Here is a 20,439-nt window from a genome sequence, read left to right as displayed (position 1 = left end):
AATGTTTTCAATAACAAGAGGCTTCATATAGCACCTACTATGTGCCAGACACCCTTTATAGATCTTATTTTCTCATTTGAGCATTAACCATCCATCCTTGGAAAGTCTATTATTAATCCTGTCTTCCAGTTGTGCGAACTGAGACAAATAGAGGTTAAGTGACACACACAGGGTCACAAAGCCAGTTTAGGTGTCTTGAGGTTAAATCTGAACTCTGGTCTTCTCAATCCCAGATCGCAGACTTAAAATGCTGTTTTGAGGTGGGCTGAAGGAATATTTTACTTGTCAAGTTGCTGCGGGGGGGCAGGGGCAAGTTAGTGTCATTTTAATGTGTATATAATCTTACTGATTAGAAATAATGCCTTTGTTCTAAGTATTCAAGTATTTGTCCCTGTCTTTACCCTGGCTTTCTCCCATGCGGGTGGGGGCTCACTTTCACCTCTTTAGGATCATGTTTCATTCAAAATTTTGTTTGGCCAGGAAGGTAACTAGGTGGCTCCATTCACTGAGCCTGGGGTCAGAAAGACCCAAGTTCAGATCCGACCTCAGGCACTTGCTGTGTGACCCTGACCAAGTCACTTAACCCATTCCCTTAATCCCCCGGAGGAGGAAATGGCACACTACTCTAATCAAGAAAATCCCAGATGGGTCCCGAAATCAGGTATGATCAAAAAATGAACCGGTTTTACTCCAAACGTTCTTACCCCCTCCAATCAACAGTGTTTAAAAACATTTTGCCTACAAATACTCATTTATTTTTTCTCATCCGGGCAAGTGTAAGCTCCTTGACAGCAGGGTCTGTTTCATTTCGGTCTATCAGCGGCATCATTTGTTTTATGGGAAAAAAAAGGTAACTTATTTCCACAACCCCTCCTTGTTTGGGAAGCACAGCCCTCCCAAGTGCCATTATTATACCCATTTTAAAGGTGAAGAAACTCAAGTTACAGAAAGTGGCGACTCGTTTGGTTTCTCTTGCCTTGAATGCGTGGCATAAAGATGGAGAACAGACATGGCCCCGAACTAGTGGTCCTTTTGGTCCTTTTGTTGAGTGCTCTGGCAAGTGCAGCCTTTTGTCCCCTCATTTCCCTCCTCACTCATTCAACAGGAACCAATATGGCTCCCACGACAGGGGAGGGGATGTGGGTATTTCAGGCCCTCACGGGCACGGCTGCTTCTGCCACATGGTGGCGAGTTATCTGGGTTGGTCCCTGGCTGACAAAGGTCCTGCCATCCAAGATCTCCCAGCACCCCCTCCGCGGGGGCAGCCTTCAACAACTGAAGGTTAACTGTACCAGACAATGAAGCACAGGAAGAGCTCTAAAAGGGGAAATTACTGTTTTGGTCCAAACCTGGGATTTTCTCATACGTGGGAAGTCTATGGAAAGCACCTCACCTGCACGTCACCTGATGGACAGAAATGGTACGGCACAGTAAGAAGCTGTCACGTTCACAGGGTGACGGCGCTAGTGTCTGTCCAAGGCACACCTGGAACCCGGGTCTTCCTAGTCCCCAAATGGAATGTGTACAAGGAAAAAACAAAAAGGAAACACAAACCTTCTTTTGATTCTCTCACTTGGTACCGTGCAAGAGTAACCTCTGCTGGCTGGCTGGAAAACGTGGCCAGGCCATCACAAATGTGTTCTGGTGGGCCGCTGAGACCTGCCCCAACACCAGTCTCACAACAGAGGATTCAGAGGTGCATCTCAGCAAAGACAAAGGGCAGGCCAACAGAACGACTAAGATTTTTTTTCAGATTCCTTCTTGGAACCCCCCCCCCCCCACTTCTGTTGCTTGTTTTCCTTTGGAGGTTCAACAAGGTCCTAAGAGAGCAATGTTCACCTGTTTTTCCTCTTGCTGACTTGGCCTGGCATCAGGAGGACCCGAGCTCAGCTCCTATCTCAGACATTTCACCCCTGCCTCATTTTCCTTAATGACATGAAAGTCTCACTCACTGGGGAGTCACCAGGATCACAGATGACAGGATGCAGAATGGAAAGGACCTTAATTTGAGTCTTATATTATCATTTGAGAAATAAAAGATCAAATCTAGGGAGGCTTTAATTTTTCCCAAGTCATAAAGTGGGTAACAGACTTCAGAGGCGACACGTCTTCTCTCTAGGACACACTCTCACTCCTTCCATGTTCCCAGTTGTTGTTTAAGAAGGGCAAGGTGTCTCTCAACATTGCCTCCAAATTTGCTTGATTATGGAAGAGTCAAACAAAATGCCTCTAGTGAAGCACAATTTTCCTACTACGGAATTCTCTATATACTAACCAGACAGCCTATCACTTTATATCATTATTTAGACATTAATTTAACCACAACTTTCTGATGAGTAACCACAATAGGGCAGATCTGGGAAACCAACTTTGGCTACCTGTGTGTACCCTTTAAATCTCCTTTTAGATGGTTCTGTCTTACATGTTTTATGGAGTCAATTACTGCTAGACAAGGTCTACACGGAGGCTCACCCACCCACTCTTGGTCCTCTTTGCTAGAGCAGGGGTCTGTGAAAACGGAATGATTTTGTAGGACCTCCAATGGGTGGTGGTCCTTCACCATCTTTCCAATAATCCTCTCTGCCCAGTTGACTTCTTAAATGGTCACTGTTCTTATTTGACATGCCAGTTGTTGTACCTTATAGGAAAGGATTAGGAAACCGAAGGATACATTATTTAGAGAATATTTTATTAGTTTCTGTAATCAAACCCATGTAAATAAGACCTTACATATTTAATACAGTGTGTTACCCCTGTACAAATGGAAAAAAAATTAAGTTTAACGTTTCTAGACCAATATGGCTGTTAATTTCTGTACAATGCCAACTCAACACAGTACAAGTGGGATACTTTTTCCAAAGTTGACATCACAGCTAAAGTTTCCAAAAATTCAAATTATATATATATATATATTTATATAAAAAGATAACCAATAGCAATTTGCTAGGCATCAATAGCAGCAACAGCCTTTCCAGGTTCTGCAGTCATTGAACAAAATTATACACATTAGACTTTCAGCTCACTGTTTCCAAAACAAAAACAAAACAAAAACCCCTGAAAACATCCCCCTCCTCCCCCCAAAGAAGTTTCTAAAAAAATCCCAGAAAAACAGCATTCTGTTACTGATGTGGTACCTGGCGCCTTTTATTAGCTTCTCAATCATCATCTGGAAAAAACAAAAGTCTATCTAGAATAACGTCATTAAAAACAGCTCTGGTATAGCACGGTCACTACTACGTATCATAAGCAGGTACAGGATATTTTACATTCACAGAAGTATAATACAGTACTGTCCTACAGCTATAATACTAGAGGATACAATTAAAAAAGGCATTATTTGACTTGATTCTACTTTTCCAGCGCAGAGTGGGCAGGAAGGGTAGTGTGACACAGCTCTGATACAGAAATGCACCTCCTTAGATAGAATTTCCTTTAACTAGCCGCACAGATCTAAGTGCTTGTTGCTCTACATGAATGTTAGCTGAAAACCGTTTAGAAAACCACTGGCTTCATACAAAGATGGCTGAGCAGAGGCAAGAAGGACTTGTTTGACTTATTAATGCAACAAGTCTGCCATGTCAAAGGCAGGAAGGAAGAGGATGCCAAGTAGTACTTCACGCTTTAGGCCACAATCTAAATACAGCATCATTTCAAACAGAAGCAGTAGCCAAACACTGCCCATTTGGAAAAAAAATTTTTTTAAAAGGATGCTGACATGACTATCCATCCGTTTAGAGGTCAAGGGAGGGGAAGATCAGTTACTGTCCTTTGATTGTGTTCATTTAACTCAGCTTCCATGTTACAAAACAACAGCAAGCTGCCATAATACAAAATAAGGCTACTCTGTCCAGCACCATCCATCTGCAGCTCTTACGCACGGAGCCTATAAAAAACGGAAACAGCAGCCAAGGAACGTAAAGGAGCGATCAGAAACCATCTCTGCTCAGTAGCTGGGGAAGCACTGCTCAAGCCACATTCTGACTCTGATGTGCTATCTTGTCTTCATGCTTCTGCTATGGCAGCTAACCGTGAAGATTCTGCATTCCTGCATTAGATGGACTCAGGCCTGTGTTTGTTCATACATGGGTATCTCCATCCTGACTATAAAAATGCATCGCCCAGTGCAGACTGACCTCTGGCTGGGTGACACAGAGCCTCAAGCTTTCCCTGGTGCTGTGGGACAGTGTCAATAGCTTCTTGTGTCCCTGGTGTGTCCTCCTGAGCCACAACAGGAGAATGTCACAATGACCGTTTCACCCTCTTCCTTCCCCCAGCTATGGAATCCTTCTGGCATTAGCTGAACTCATTCTCCAACCCACCCCCCAACCCCCAAAGCCCTACCCCTTTCCCACCCCAACTATCAACCGGAGCCTTTAGGATTTGGTTTCTTCGGTTTTGATGGCCTGGGGTTTGATTGGTCCGGTTCTAACAGGTTTGGCTGCAGTGGTGGGTGTAGGGGGAGGCTTGTCCTCTACTCTGTCCTGACAAACTCCAGGGGGGTCAGTCAGAGTTTCAGGAGTTTTGTTTGAATCACTGTCCACTTTCTGTGCCTTGCCTCCTATCTGTTTGCTCTGCTGCTGTTCGGAGAAGAACCGTTGCGTGGACTGAAGAACCTCTGCTCTCTGCTTTGCCTTAAAAAAGGAGAAACAACCAGGCTGAAAAGGCAGCAACATTGTAAAAGCCGAAAGAAACATACAAGATTTACGACCAAGTAGAACCATCACCCAGATCTAGAGTATCCACTGGATTTTCCAGCTTAAAATGTCAGGAACACCTTGAAGGAGCATGTCTAAGAGATACTTCTCTTCTGAGAGGTAAAATGGAATGTTCTCATCATTACAAGAAATTTGAAGGCACAAATGAAAATTCAAAATGTATAGTTATCAGTAACTGCCTTCAAGGAAGCACCGATATTGTGGCTTTACCAAAAAACACCTAGAACCAAATGTCTTGGTGTGGAGTCCCCTTCTTTACTACACTCTTCTAAAAGGGAAAAGCATTCAGAAACTGGCATTTAACCACTAAATTCTGTTAACCACATTACTGGATAATGACAGACCAGTTAATTTAATCTTATTTGCAAGATATCTCAAAGAACATACTTACGTTAATCCACAAATGACACCAAAGAACCACATATAATCAGTATGGGTTGATTTTATATGTAATTCAAAATATTACAATGCAAGTTAAATAAACACCTACCATCCAAGTTCCTGAAAGCAATTTGCACACAAGCCCCTAAAACTACTAAGAAGAGATTGCCTACATTTATTTTAATGTTCATTAGGGGAAGTAGTGAAAGTGAATTGTGCAGCTAGCAACAGAAACCAAAACCAATCACAAAGAGCTGTTTAATGCCCATGTTCAAATTTTGGGAATTTTAAATCATATTATTTCTAATCATAAGTTAGCTTTATAAAAAAAGTATGTCATTCAAGCCATATATATCACTGAAGGGGCTTTTAATTTATTCCTTTTTAGAAATTCAACAGATGACAAAACCTTTAATAAATCTTAAACTCAGAGAATATGACATTTAACAAATGATTCAATATAACATATCTTCATCAAAGGAAACCATCAAAATGGACAATTCTACTTCCTTATTTTTTTTTTAGTTTTTCTCCTGCCAGACCTCCTAGGTGGAAGACTGGTAGAATTCCATAGATCTCTAAAGCCAAGCCTAAGGACACAGAAAGTAAAAGAAATTATTCTGTTGCCTGTAGAGGTAGCAGACAAGCAACATGGTCATTACAACCCTAGATTGTCCCCACACAGACTCTTAGGCATTCTTTTATTGTACTGTATCTTTTTATAATGGATTTCATCTAGAAGGATCCCAAAGTGCTTTCCAAGCTTGCTTTATTTAAAAGTAATCCAGTCCTATGACAAGACATTGGTGTTGTGTGTGTTAACAGGTACAGAGGAGTACACAGGAAACATTTTAACACAGAAAAGCCAGAACATTTTACCCAAATGGAATTTTGACAGGACATCAGTAATATCACTGGCTCATGTGGGGGTAGGGGTAGGGTGATTTTCAGTGATCCCCAAATAGTTTTCTTTTCTTCTTTAAAAAGGTATAGCTGCCTCAAGGCTAAACTCAGATCTCCCTCAATTTATTTCATTGGCAATTTATAGGCCACAGGTATAAAAATGCTGGTTTGTTACCAATTGCAATTGCAACGGAAGAAGAAAAAATGGAGGAAAAAAGCATCTAGTTTCGGGTCGATTCACTAATACAATAATGCCTGGATTTGTGTTAAGGGTCCATAGGCATCTTAAGACATGGTTCAAGAGACACAATCTTGCCCTATCAGCTGTTAACACTGTACTAACCTTCATGTCTTGTTCAGCCTTCAACGCAGCCTGGGCCTGATTACCTCTGACTCCAGATAGTGATCCACAAGGACCCCTGGCCACATGTGGCAAACGAGGGTGGCTCATGAGGCCTGTGGTCATCGGAGGAGGCATCTGACTGGCCAGTGCCATTGGTGGCCTCTGAACAGGCGCTGGGAAGGTGTTAGTATGTGGGGCTCTTACCAATGGAGGGACCAGGTTAGGCTGAGAGAGGATCTGAGTGAAAAAAACAAAACATAACACATTGAACTGTTAAAAAAAAATTGCCAACTAGATCACAAGTTGGCTTATCCCAGAGTAAATCTAGTGCCCATTGTGCCACTGAAAGGAAATGTGTGGGCTGTAGAATTCCATTAAGGGGCCATGCTCAAAGAATCTAGCCCAGAAAACTTGAGCCAAAGCCATGTTACGATACCTAGCTCAGCTCTACCATCTTGGCTGCAAATTCTGAAGAGGGGAAAAAATAGCAATGCTATTATGCACGAGGACATCTTCAGAAAAGAGAGACCTGCAGTAGAGGTATACACATATGGAATGCAATATGAAAACAAAGGAAGTGCTCTTCACCTACAGTGAGGGATCATGCATCCTCTCTCAGAAGTCCAATCTATTTGGGGAGAATTTAACTTTGGTTTGTCCTAACCAAGAAAGTTACTACAGGACAACCAAGGAGAATATATGAGATGATATTCAAGTATCTTCAGGTGGAAACCTAGGCTTAGAATACCCCAAGCACTGGGACCCTTCTCTTTAGACTCAACTTTTCCCAAAGCAACATATAGGACTGAAATGTACTGTCAGAGCTGTGTGGGGAATCTTCAAGGACTTGGCTCTCCCAGCTGCTTTTAACCCATTCCTTTTAGAAATATACAGTTGCCAACAATAAAAATCTAAACTGGCATTTACATTAAAATGTTACTGTTAAGAGAAAGAACCACTGCCTTAAATCCCTGGGCTTCTCAATCTGTTAACACAAGGAAGGATTAACAAGTCCAAGAATGTGGAAGGAAACACTCCTGTCTGTATCTGCCCACCTGGGGTGCAAACTGTGCAGGAAATGGTTGTGTCATCCTCACAGTTGCAGCTGTCGACTGGAACTGCTTCTGATAAACGATGCTGTTCATTTTGCTGGACTGGCTGTTGGGACTTGTGGAACTGACCCTTGGGAAGAAGCCACCAGCAGTTAGTCAACATCTACCCTGGACAGACAACTCTACAACATCAATCACTCATTTCTACACCATTTTTTCTTTTTTTTTGGTTCACAGCTGTCCTGTAAGGCTAGCAATGCATTAACATTTTAGAGATGATAAAAAAACTGAAGATTGAAATAGCTTGAAAAAAAAAAAAAAGCTCAGGACCACAAAATGATTGGCCTAATAGTTTAGAGTAGTGAATTGTGTATTTTGGGGTCAGGGATAAGAGTCCTGGCTCTGAAACTCATAGACCAAGTCATTTTAACATTTTCATACTCCAAGACAACATGCTAGACACAGTGGTATCAACCCCAAGTATGCTCTGAACCAGAGTAAAATGTAATTGGAAAATATTTAAGAGAATAATAATATAAAACACAACTAATGATAATGTGTAGTTCTCTAAGTCAATATGTACCCAACTGTATTGGAATATGGGAAATGAAATCATAGGTTCTATCCCTAGTCCCTATGAAATTGACTTTGAGCAACATGAAATTAGTATGATTCTTATGGCTCTTCTGTTTCATTAATTCAATGATTTCAGAAAAAATTTTAATTCCAAGATCCTTTTCAAGTAGGATGAAAACAAAGACATTGAGTTGTAATATCTAATATTTTCCAAGTCACTTAACATATCTCTAATATAATGTAATGTTATCACATTACAAAATAATGATGAATATAAAGTACTAGATAGTAATTAACACTGAAGGGGGTAGAGGGAATTATTAGGCTTCATAAACAAGTTTAAAATTCTCAAATAGGGGAGCATCTAGGTGACTCAGTGGATTGAGCCAGGCCTAAAGACAAGGAGGTCCTGGGTTCTTGTCTGGCTTCAGGCATTTCCTAGATGTGTGACTCTGGACAAGTCATTTAATCCCCATTGGCTAGTCTTTACCGCTGTTCTGTCTTTGAATCAATACATAGTATTGATTCGAAGACAGAAGATAAGGGTTTAAAAAGAAAACAAAACCAAACAAACAATTTTCATTTACCGGAAAGGACTGGATGTTGGTGTGGTGCTTCTACCACCAATTGGAGGAGTACCAGGCTTTACATCAATGCCACTTCCAAAAGCTTTCAGATCCATTTCTGACATCTGGGTAAGATAAAAAGAAACTGGTTTTAACATTTAAGAATTCCAAGATCTAAATGTAACGTTTATTCAAACTGAGGGCTGGAAAGGATCTTAAGAGACTACTTGGTCTAATTTGTTCATTTCACAAGAGCTCAGACTGAGAAGTGAAGAGATTTGCAGGTCATATTTATTGCCCCTGACTCCAAAAAACATCCCTCTTTCCACTTCATCAAAGTGCTTTAGACTTCTAAAATTTCAAGAATCACCTGATGGGCTAAGTAAGAAAACAAAAATGAAATAGGTAAAGTGGTCTCACATATTGGAGTAATAAGCTAAGGTTTGTACTTATCAAAAAAAAAAAATTTAACAAGTAACTTGAAACTTTCAATTATTGAGAGAAAGGAAGATGGTAGCATAATGGATATATAAAAATCAATTTAAAATGGTAAGTGTTTGCTAAGTGTCCTCCTATGTTTCTTCAAACAAAAAAGTCTCAAAATGATAATTAACAGTTACTTGTACGTAGGTAAATTCACAAAATTAGAAGGCTATACCATTTGTTTTGCATAACATAGATTTAGAAAATTTAAATAATCATAAGCTAACTAGCTGTAGACAACTACAGACCCTTGGCATATATCTCCCTTTGGTTATTAACAAAAGCAGCATAAAGTACTCTTCACTCACCTTTCCAGTAGCTGCAATCATGCTATGCTGAGTTCCTGCAGGAATTAATCCTCTGAAAGGCTGATTTACTTGTGTGGGCCTATTGAGGCCTTGGGCCTGAGGCTGTGGTGGGGTGTGTTGTAATGGGGGCTGTAATGTCTGGGGTAAAGCAATTAGAGGTTGCCCAGTAGATCCAAAATTAGGCAAAGAAAGCTGTGAAGCTGGTAAAGGTACAGTTACCTGGGGAGGAGGAAGAAAGAAAAGAAGATAACTCAATAACATGCTTATGTTTTTCATAGATCCCTACCAACTCCCTTAACCCATTTAACTTCTATTCAACCCACACAATAATCTACTTAAAAAAATAATGACTTGATTTTGATAAATGCAGTGTGGCTAATGGACACAGAAATGCGGATTTCTTTTGACTTCAATATGGACAGAGCACACAGAATAGTATATAAGGAAATAAATCCTATGTGAACTGGCTACACCAGCTTAATAAAGTGCCAGGAAGGAAAATGATACAAATTTTTCCAATGCAAGAAACCTCATGGGATCATAAAGGCTTAATTAACTATAAAATTATACCCTTATTATCACCTACTGAATAATTCAAAGACTCTAAAGTTTATGTAAAGGAAGGGGAAAGCCAGAGTTGAACCATTCACAATGATCACATGGAGAAGGCAAATACCAAAGGGAAAACTGTTTTTAGGAACAAAATAATATAATATCGAGATAGATTAGCATTTTGTGGCAAGGTTAGCTTTTACATACAATATAAAGAATTCTAAGCACGCATATAATTTTACTTCTGTAAAGCCATTAGAATTTAACAGAACATTATCAATGTCAAGAATAACAAAACCTGTCAAGCATGTCCTCTATTTCATTTTTTTAAGCAACAGAAGTGAATGTTTAAACAATATTCTCTAAATGTTGTTTGGTCATTTCATTCAGGTCTGACTCCCGCTGACCTCATTTTGGGTGTTCTTGGCAAAAATAATGGGAGTGACCTGCCATTCTCTTCTCCAGCTCATTTTAGACAAAGAAACAGAGGTGTACAGGGTTAAGTGACTTGCCCATGGCCATACAGCTAATAAGTGCCTGAGGTCACATTTGTATTCAGGAAGACTCATCTTCCTGACTCCAGACTAGGCTCTCTATCCACTGCCACACCTAGCTGCCCCAACCTCTAAACAGGATGCTAATTAATTAGCAACATCATTAATTACAGTTTCAAGAAATATCTTGATTTCAACATTCTCATTTTGTTTTTAAGAAGTGTATTTTGGAACCAGAATGTATGCCTATTTTGGAACCAGAATGTATGCCTCCATTGTTTTCTCCAGTAAGAAAAGTATGGTTGATTTTTTGGCATTCTGTTCCCATCTTTGCACACCTTGTTTGTGCATTTAGCCCATGAGACAGGCTGTATATATACCACATTATCCTCCTGGCTCTCCTCCCTACCCCTGCAGTGGCCCTATGACAGTATTTATTTTTGATAGGGACAGATATGACTTCATTAGTATAGGAAAGTCCTCAATAAACTCTCTTTACCACTACAGGTTTCTGCCAGTGTTAGAGAGCTACCTGAAACAGAGAGGGGATATGAACTTCCCCTGTCTTCCTGCTCCAAGGCCACCTCCCTACCTATACTATACCATGTTCTAATACTTTAAACTTAGTTTTATAAATTTAAGTTAAAAGAAAAAAATAAATAAAAAGAAGATTGAGGAAATTTACCATGCCATAGTTTACCTGCTGAAGAGCACTGGGTGACTGAGCAGTATTATAGAAACTGCTCTGACCAGGCTGTTGTACTTGTCCAGAATAAAGATTGGAAGCCTGGGTGAGACTTGCTCTAGCCTAGAAGGAGAGTTTAACAAATTAGTGAAGTATAAAAAGATGATATTTAATTCTTATTTTTTTGAACATCAAATTATTATTTTTTTAAATTTAAAAATGCTATTGGAGGTAACTAGGTAGTTCAGTGGATTGAGAGCCATGCCTACAGATGGGAGGTCATGAATTAAAATCTGGCCTTAAAACACCTCCTAGCTGTGTGACCTTGGGCACTTAACCCCCACTGCCTAGTCCTTACCACTTATCTTTGCAATGTAGCTTCCAAGGTCATCACTTAACTGAAAATACTCTCCAAAGTTAATGACAATATCTTAATTGCGAAATCTAATGGCCCTTTATTTAAAATCCTTATTTTTCTCAACTTCTCTATAGCCATTGACACTGTTGATCACCCTTTTCTCCTTGATATATATTGTTTTTAGGCGTTTCTGGTATTGTACCTTGGTTCCTTTCCTACCCGACTATTTCACAGTCTCTCTAGTTCTGGCTTTATCTGGATAATATTTATTAATCATAAATTTCCCCCTCCTCAGGGCTCTGTCCCTATTACTGTCCAAGGCACCACTATTCTAGTCACCGAGGTACAAAACCCAGGCATCAACCTTAACTTCTCAAATATTTCTCCTCCTGCTAATTCTACTTTCCAAACACTTTGTATATGCTTCCCTCTCCCTTTTTAATGTAACCAGACTGGTACTGGCCCATATCACCTCAAACCTAGAATACAAGAGCTTCCTGATTGATCTCGTTGCCTCAAGTCATTCTTCATTTCAGTTCTTAAAAAGTGAGTTTGACAATGCTATCATCTCTCCCCATTCCTTCAATCCAGTAGCCCTCTATTACCTATAAAAATCAGATGATTTGAAAGTTTAGCTCTTAAAATTCTTTAAAAATTGGTTACTTCTTGGATTTTTCCCTTTTCCTTTCTTATATTTTACTGTCCAGTGACACTGGTCTTCTTAATATTCAGCTCATAAGATACTCCATCTTTCAACTTTGTGTATTTTCTTATGCCTAGACTTCTCTTCCTACTCTTCTCCCCCCCCCCCCCCCCCCGATAAAATCCCACCTTCTATTGATTTATTATCCTGTATTCTTGTTTGCATGTTGCTTCCTTCTGGGATTGTGAACTCCTCAAAGGACTGTTGTTTTCCTCTTATCTCAGTGCATAGGACAGTGTCTAACACATGGCAGCTGCTTAATGAATGTGGAACTTTAGTCTCAAGTGTTCAAGAGATAATGTTAACCAAAATTCTCTTACCTGAAGCAAATGTGTGTCAATCAACTGGGAACCTCCTAGCCCTGATGCCTGCCCTAGCTGATGTTCATACAATATAGGAATGGGCTGAGCATTAGAAGTTTGTTGAAAGGCAATGCCTGACTGGGCCTTGGCAAGCTCCTGGTGTTGTACTGCTGGAAAATTGTGCAAAGTTGTGCCAGAAAGAACCACTGGTGATGGTTGGGACAGGCTGCTTTGCATAAAAGCTTGCTGAGACCTATAACAACATTGGAAAGAAAATGCTTGCATTAGCATTATTTCTTCTTACTTGTATGGATTATTGTCTCTTCTGATTGCCATGATTTAAGGGGGAGGAATTGGGGGGGGGGGGGGGGGAGAGATGCAGAGAACAGTAGAAAAGAACAGACATTACATCTAAGTAAATAGGAAGCAAAATAAAGAACTAAATTTAACACCATAAAAGTGAAATTTACTCTCTAGAATCAGATATGAGAAAGAAGAGGAAGACAACACTGGACTGAAAGAAAAATTTCTAGCCACAATGGAGCCAAAGAATTAAAATATTTTACTTGCTTTAGTTCCTCAAATATAAAAACGGATTAAAATGAAAGATTGTAATTAATATAATAGGTAGACCCTATGGGGTTTAGACAAAAAACAAAAACAAACAACACTACAAAACCCCCCAAAATCTTTTTCCTTTAAACACTTGCCATCTCTGACCTAACAAAAATTATAGACATGGAGATACCATTGACCTAGAGAGGAATAGAAAACTAAATGACTAATAAATGACAGGCAAAAAATGGAATCCATATAATATTGAGAATAACAAAAAAAAAATCACACAATTTTAAGGTTAATTCAATAAAAGAATCCATATATAATAATGGAAAAGTGCAGGCTAATAAATTAGGTTACAAGCATAAAATCCAACTCCAAGATGGTAAATGCAGATTGTCATGGTTATCCATGGTTTGATGAGTTTCTAATATCTCACATTTTAATATATTTTCTCATGCAACATTATTCAGTCAAAGAGCACAAAATTACTATCACCATGTTTTTTTAACTTTAAGAAACGGCTTTCTTCATGAAGCCTCTTTTATTCTTCCTGTGACACCCAAAGTACTGTTTCCCTTCCTCCTATTTCTCACTTTATTCATCTGTGTGGTACTTTGTCTCCTGAAGGAATTATTGTAATTTTTTCTTTGTATCTCAAGCCCAGACCACGGTATCTTCCTCACATATAGTAGGTATTGCTTAAATAACAGCTGAATTAAATTTAGTAAAAGTCAAACCACCAAATTTGTGAACTACATACATTATTGTGAAGCTCTCATCATTAGGCATAAATACTGCCTAAACCATGCCCTTGAAATGTTGGACTTAAAAATTCAAGCACATTATCTATCAGTAAATGAAAATACTAATGATCAAGATATTTGCACCAAGATTAATAACTGACAGAATAAAAGGGAGCACTGCATAAGTAGAAAGAATGACAAACTTGGGAATTATAAAATCTAGATTCAGATCTTGACACTGACACTTATACTACATAAATTAAGTCTCCTTTTCTCCATCTAATATTTGTATTGCCTACTTCAGAAGGTTGTTGTAAGGATAGCATTATGTATACCTCAAAACAAGAATTGTGAGTTGTAATCAAGTCTATAATTCTACTTTTTTATAGCAAGTTAAAGAAATTTATATTGTTTAACATTAAAAGTCATTTTTAATACATTTACCTGTATGGTTGAAGAGGAGAATTAAATAATTCCTGAGCTTGTGAAACAGCAGGTCCTGCCCCCAAACTCAACTGAGCTTGATGCTGTCCTTGTAGAGGTGCATAGATAGGGATTGGAATCTGTTGAACTGAAGTAGGCTTTAATAAAACAGATAAACAAACAAAAATAGGAGTTAAAAACAAAAACAAAACAAAAAAAACTTTCACGAAACTAAAATCAGTTTTAAAAAGCCAAAAAGAAAAAAAATGAAGAAAATGGGGGGGGGGGGGGGGAGAGAAGAGAACCTGTTGTCCCTTCTCTAACATAGTTTCTCTCTCTTTCACACCCTGTTTTTGCTCCCATAACCCACTCCATAATTTTACTGACATACCACCTTATCCAGTAAACTAAACCTTTTATTATAACAACCAGAAGATCCATTTTTTACAACTGGAACTTGCAGTTACTATACTATAGTATAGTATAAATTACAGATTTAATCCTAAAGAAAACTGTTCAAAATAAGATTAAAACTTGCATTTCACCAATTGTTTTTCTAAACATTAAAAGTGTCTTCACGAACCCTTTGAGTTGTACAAGTGAACATATGATTGCAGTAACCCTGAGGGGTGAAGAGGCAGTCAGCACAGGGATTATAGTGTAACCCACAGAATATTAAAATATCCAAAGGGGAATCTCTGGTGTATTTATTTGGGAACACAAGCATGAGACACACAGAAAGGGGTAAGGATAGATAATTTATCAGTTGAATGCTGGCCACTGAGCTCATAGATTCAATGAAGTAAAATATTTATTCCAAAATTACCATAATCAATGACAAAAATGACACAACAACATAGTTAAATGCTAGTTTAACAAAATTTTTAAAAGTGTATGCACTTTTCATAATGTATTCCAAATTACCTGAGAAAGTCCGGGTTGAAATCCTTGTTGCTGAGCCAAAGATGCTGGGGCCAATCGTGCATGCTGGGTATTAAATAAGTGACTTGTATCCATATAAAAAGCTGGGATCTGTGCTGCAGGTCCTCAGGAAAAGTTTAAGATTTAGTTTTAGATTTTTTTGACCCCCCCCCCCTTATAGTTTCATAAAATGTCAGAGTTGAAATGGGACCTCAAAACTATCTGGTTCAAAGTCTCATTTTATTTAAACTTGTTGAAGGTCACAAAAGCTATGACAGGGTCTGCTAGATTTCAGTTTCTGCAACTCAGCCTAGTTTTTTGCTGCACCACACTACAGTCAAAATAAATCCTAAGTTCTTAAAGTAATATAACAATCAATAAGCATTTATTAATTGACTACTATATTAAAGAATTATCAGTTCTTTGAAATGTAAAAGGCACAATTCAAAAAAGGTAGTTCCAACCTATGAATCACTCCTTTTAGGACAAAACCAATTGATAAAACATTTAATAGATACCTACTATGTGCCAGACAGAGAACACAGACAAATAAAAACTATTAGCTATGACAATAAGATAGCATATCTTCAAAGATTCAGTTAACAACTAGATCTTTAAAAAAATCTTAAAATCTTCAAGACACAAGAGTTGGATTTTCATCCTACTACATTCTAAAATAAGGTAACCATGGGGGTAGCTAGTTGGGGTTCAAATCTGGCGTCAGATACTTCCTAATTGGGTGACCTTGGGCAAGTCACTGCCTAGCCCATACCGCTCTTCTGCTTTGGAACCAATACATAGTGTTGATTCTAAGTTGGACGGTATGGGATTAAAAAATAAAATAAAATAAAAATAAAGTAACTGTACTAAAAAAATTATACAAGTGATTATCTTCCAAGAGGCCTATAAAGAATTTATGATACCATTTATAACCAAGTGCCATTGTCAGGAGTCTTAAATCTCTTACCTTACTAAATAGGTGACTGAATTGTTTATCCCAATCACGACCAAAAGCCATTTACCATTAACTTTTTTTGTCTTGGCAAACATAAAATATATGCAATGCTCCATATAAGCCAGAATTTGATGTCCAATAAAATTGGCATTACTTACTAAATAAACCTTTTAATAGGGAAAATACATCTTTATGACTTAAATTCAATCCTATATATATTATTACCTGCTGCAGATTGAGACACATAGACTTGTGGACTTTGCTGCTGTTGGGCAATAAGGGAAGGCATGCAGCTCAGCTGAGAGAAATGACTAGCAGAAGGCAGGCTGCTGGTCTGTAGCTGTTGAGGCTTTACTTTGCAAATGTTGGGAGGGTCTGAGGTGGTTGCAGATTTAGTACTCAAAGACGAGGTAGTATATGTACCAGCTCCTAGGACAGAGAGAGGAAGTAAAGGTAAAATAGAATTTAGGATATATTTTACAATAACTCTCACTAAAACACAAACTTTGGAGAAAGGTCACAAGGCAAGTGATTTTTCATGTAATTTTCCACATGGACCAACACAGGAAATGGAAAACAGTACTCTTGGCAGAATTTAAAAGGTTCGATAAAACACGAGGAAAAATTTCTGTATAACAAGTAATTGAAAACTGGCATATACTGAAGGATTTTCTGTTTCATCACTGTCACCAAAATAAAACACTTTGAAGGTAGGACAAAACTCTCCCATAAAAGTCATAATTACAGAATGCCTGTTGAGAATGATGAAGGGTATATGTGGCAAGAAATTAACACAATTAATTCTAGATTCAATAACTAGGGAGTATGAGATTTTTTCTTTCAAATGAGGAAAAGCACAGGAATGTCAAAATTTAAGAAAAATGTAGGTCCATTTTCAGGTCAAGATGGCTCCAGAGTAAAAACAGGGTTCTCCTCCTCTCCACCAATCGAGACACAGTAGCTCAAAATAACAAAACCCAAGTCAAATGAGAGAAGGAGTTCCAGGTAGGGCACAGCATGTAAGGTAGGCAAAGTTAGGGCATTTCCACACTAAAAGGGGGTGAAATTTCCCCCACCAAGGGGCAAGTTCAGCACTTTCCCCACTTCACCTACCTTTCCAGAGTCTGAGCTAGCACTGGATAAACTTGTAAGTTCTAGGAGGGAGGCTGGCTGAGGCCAACATAGACTTACCACTAAGAGAAACTAGACTCAGAACACTGGGAAGCTGAGGAAACACTGAGATAGAGTGCAGAGCTTGGGGAGAGAGGAAGGTACATGCAAAACACCACAAAGAATGGAAAAAAGGCCTCGGGCAAAAATCTCTCCAGTGCTCAATACAGAAACTTCCCTCCACACCCAGACCTCTGAGAGTCAATCTTAAAGTTCTCAGCAGCTGGACCTGTCCATAAGAATAGCAAGACTAGGGAACCCTGGAGGCTGAGGAAACCTGGAGATAGGGTACAGAGCTTGGACAAAGAGGAGAGGCTTAAAGCAAAACACCAGAGACCCAAAAAATAGCCTGTAGGTAAAAATTTCTCTAGCATTCAATAGAGACTTGCCTACAATCTGGACCTGCCACAAAGAGCAGCAGGGCACTGCTGAGGCCTGGGAAAATATCTTCAGGGCAAAAACCTCTCAAGAGCCCCAAACAAAGATCACCCACATTCCTCATTTAGACATCTAACCAGGAAGGAACAAAGCAATGGCTGCCAACTCTGAGAAACTAAAATCCACAAACACCAAAACAACCAAGAAAACCTTAACCCATGATAACTTTTATGCAGAAAAAAAAATAACCAAAGAGACAGCAGAAAATGACAACATATCCAAACCTTTAAAAAAAAATGGGTCACAAGTTCTTGAAGACTTTAAATCTGAGATTGTGAGAAGAATGGAAGAGATGTGACAAGAAAAGGGAGAAATATTTCAAAAAGAAAATGACAGTTTAAGAGAGGATCTCCCACTTGGAAATTGAAGCCCCAAAATCAAATGAAATAATAAGCAAGTTGAAGACCAGAAATGAAGCCATGAAAAGTAGGATAGACCAAACTGAAAAGGAAAATCAAAAGATCTTAGCTGAAAACAAGTCATTAAAAACTAGAATTGGGCAAGTAGAAGCCAATGATCTCACAAGACAGAAAGAATTACTAAAGCAAAGTCAGAAGAATGACAGAAAGAAATGTGAATTATTTCATTGAGAGGGTGGTTGACCTGGAAAACAGATCTCGGAGAGTTAATTTGAGAGTCACAGGCCTACCTGAAAACCTGTAAACAAACAGAAACTTTGACATTATACTACAAGAAATTATCAAAAAAAAAAAAAAAACTGCCCTGAGGTTCTGCAACAAGAGGGCAAAATAGACATTGAAAGAGTTCATAGATTACGCAGTACACTAAATCCTCAAAAGACAACACCCAGGAACTTACATAATTGCCACATTCAAAAGCTACCAAGCTAAGGAGAAAATATTACAAGAAGCCAGAAAGAGACAATTCAAATATCAAGGAGCACCAATCAGGATTACACAGGATCTAGCAGGCTTTGTGGCTGAGTTCCCCGAACTTCCTTTGGCTTAGGCTAAGCCAGAGAAAAACTTAGACCCTTTTTCCTCTCTCTTCTTCTTAACTCCTTCCTTCTATTGTAATTAAACCACCATAAAAATCCCAAACTGACTTGAGCATTTTATTGGGATTGAATTAATCCCTGGCGACCACTAGTGTAATATATTCAGTCAATAACTCCTAATTTTACCCTTAATAAAACAAGGGTGCCCATTATCACCTCTATTATTTAACATTGTACTAACACTAGCAGTAGCAATTAGAAGAAAAAGAAATTGAAGGTATTAAAATAGGCAATGAAGAGAACAAGCTATCACTCTTTGCAGATGATATGATGGTCTACTTAAAGAATCCTAGAGAATCAACCAAAAAGCTAGTCAAAATAATCAACAACTTTAGCACACAAATCATCAGCATTTCTATATACTTCAAACTCATCCTGGCAGAAAGAGTTAGAAAGAGAAATTCCCTTTAAAAATCACCACAGAAAATATAAAATACTTAGGAATCTATTTGCCAAGACAAACACAGGAATTATATGAACACAACTACAAAACACTCTCCACACAATTAAAACTAGACATAAATAATTGGAAAAACATTAATTGCTTATGGGTAGGACGAGCAAATATAATAAAAACAACAATCCTACCCAAACTAATTTACTTATTTAGTATCGTACCCATCAAACTACCAAAAACTTTTTCACTGAATTATAAAAAACAACAGCAAAGTTTATTTGGAAGAACAAAAGCTCAAGAATATCAAGGGAAATAATGAAAAAAAGTGTTAAGGAAGGTGGCCTAGCAGTATCAGGTCTTAAAACTGTACTATAAAGCAGTGGTCATGAAAACAATATGGTACTGGCTAAGAGACAGAAGGGAGGATTAGTGGAATTGACTTGGGGTAAGTGACCTCAGCAAGATAGTCTATGATAAACCCAAAGATCCCAGTTTTGGGGACAAAAACCCAATATTTGTCAAAAACTGCTGGGAAAACAGTATGGGAGAGATTAGGTTTAAATCAACATCTCACACCCTACACTAAGATAAACTTAGAATGGGTGAATGACTTGAATATAAAGAAGGAAACTATAAGTAAATTAGGTGAACACAGAATAGTATACCTATCAGATATTTGGGAAAGGAAAGATTTTTAAGACCAAGTAAGAGTTAGAAAAAGTTACACAATGCAAAATAAATAATTTTGATTACATTAAATTAAATTTTTTTGTATAAACCAATGCAATCAAAATTAGAAGGGAAGCAATAAATTGGGAAACAATCTTTATAATAAAAACCTCTGACAAAGGTCTAATCACTCAAATTTATAAGGAGGTAAATCAATTGTACCAAAAAAAAAAATCAAGGCATTCCCCAATTGATAAATGGGCAAGGGAAATGAATAGGCAATTTTCAGATAAATAAATCAAAACTATTAATAAGCACATGAAAAAGTGTTCTAAATCTCTTATAATCAGAGAGATGCAAATCAAAACAACTCTGAGGTATCACCTCACACCTAGCAGATTGGCTAACATGACAGCAAAGGAAAGTAATGTTGGAGGGGATGTGGCAAAATTTTGACATTAATGCATTGCTGGTGGAGTTGTGAATTGATCCAACCATTCTGAAAGGCAATTTGGAACTATGCCAAAAGCGCGCCAAACCGTTTGATCAAGATATAGCATTGCTGGGCTTGTACCCCAAAGAGATAATAAGGAAAAAGATTTGTACAAGAATATTCATAGCTGTACTCTTTGTGGTGGCAAAAAACTGGAAAATGAGGGGATGCCCTTGGATTGGGGAATGGTTGAACAAATTGTGATATCTGTTGGTGATGGAATACTATTG

General features: G+C 38.3%; 1 protein-coding gene across 10 annotated transcripts in view; it reads right to left on the bottom strand.

Moving 5' to 3' along the window:
- Window positions 1-2,668: 2,668 nt before the first annotated feature.
- LOC130457098 (protein PRRC2C-like) overlaps window positions 2,669-20,439 on the bottom strand; it is a 96,576-nt gene continuing 78,805 nt past the window's right edge. For 4 of the 10 annotated variants that reach the window (XM_056815526.1, XM_056815532.1, XM_056815529.1 and 1 more), the window contains 10 exons: window positions 16,250-16,453; window positions 15,073-15,194; window positions 14,170-14,306; window positions 12,440-12,674; window positions 11,059-11,181; window positions 9,328-9,546; window positions 8,558-8,661; window positions 7,398-7,524; window positions 6,343-6,579; window positions 2,669-4,631 (listed from right to left, as the gene is read on the bottom strand). In XM_056815526.1, coding sequence (XP_056671504.1) covers window positions 4,374-4,631; window positions 6,343-6,579; window positions 7,398-7,524; window positions 8,558-8,661; window positions 9,328-9,546; window positions 11,059-11,181; window positions 12,440-12,674; window positions 14,170-14,306; window positions 15,073-15,194; window positions 16,250-16,453 — 1,766 coding nt within the window. In that variant the 3' untranslated portion in view covers window positions 2,669-4,373. The remainder of the gene's footprint in view (window positions 4,632-6,342; window positions 6,580-7,397; window positions 7,525-8,557; window positions 8,662-9,327; window positions 9,547-11,058; window positions 11,182-12,439; window positions 12,675-14,169; window positions 14,307-15,072; window positions 15,195-16,249; window positions 16,454-20,439) is intronic. The other 6 variants (XM_056815530.1, XM_056815528.1, XM_056815531.1 and 3 more) reach the window with 6 other exon arrangements.

This window comes from Monodelphis domestica, chromosome 2, assembly GCF_027887165.1.
Source record: "Monodelphis domestica isolate mMonDom1 chromosome 2, mMonDom1.pri, whole genome shotgun sequence".
Taxonomy (NCBI): Eukaryota; Metazoa; Chordata; class Mammalia; order Didelphimorphia; family Didelphidae; genus Monodelphis; species Monodelphis domestica.
This window is presented reverse-complemented; position numbering and strand designations above follow the sequence as displayed.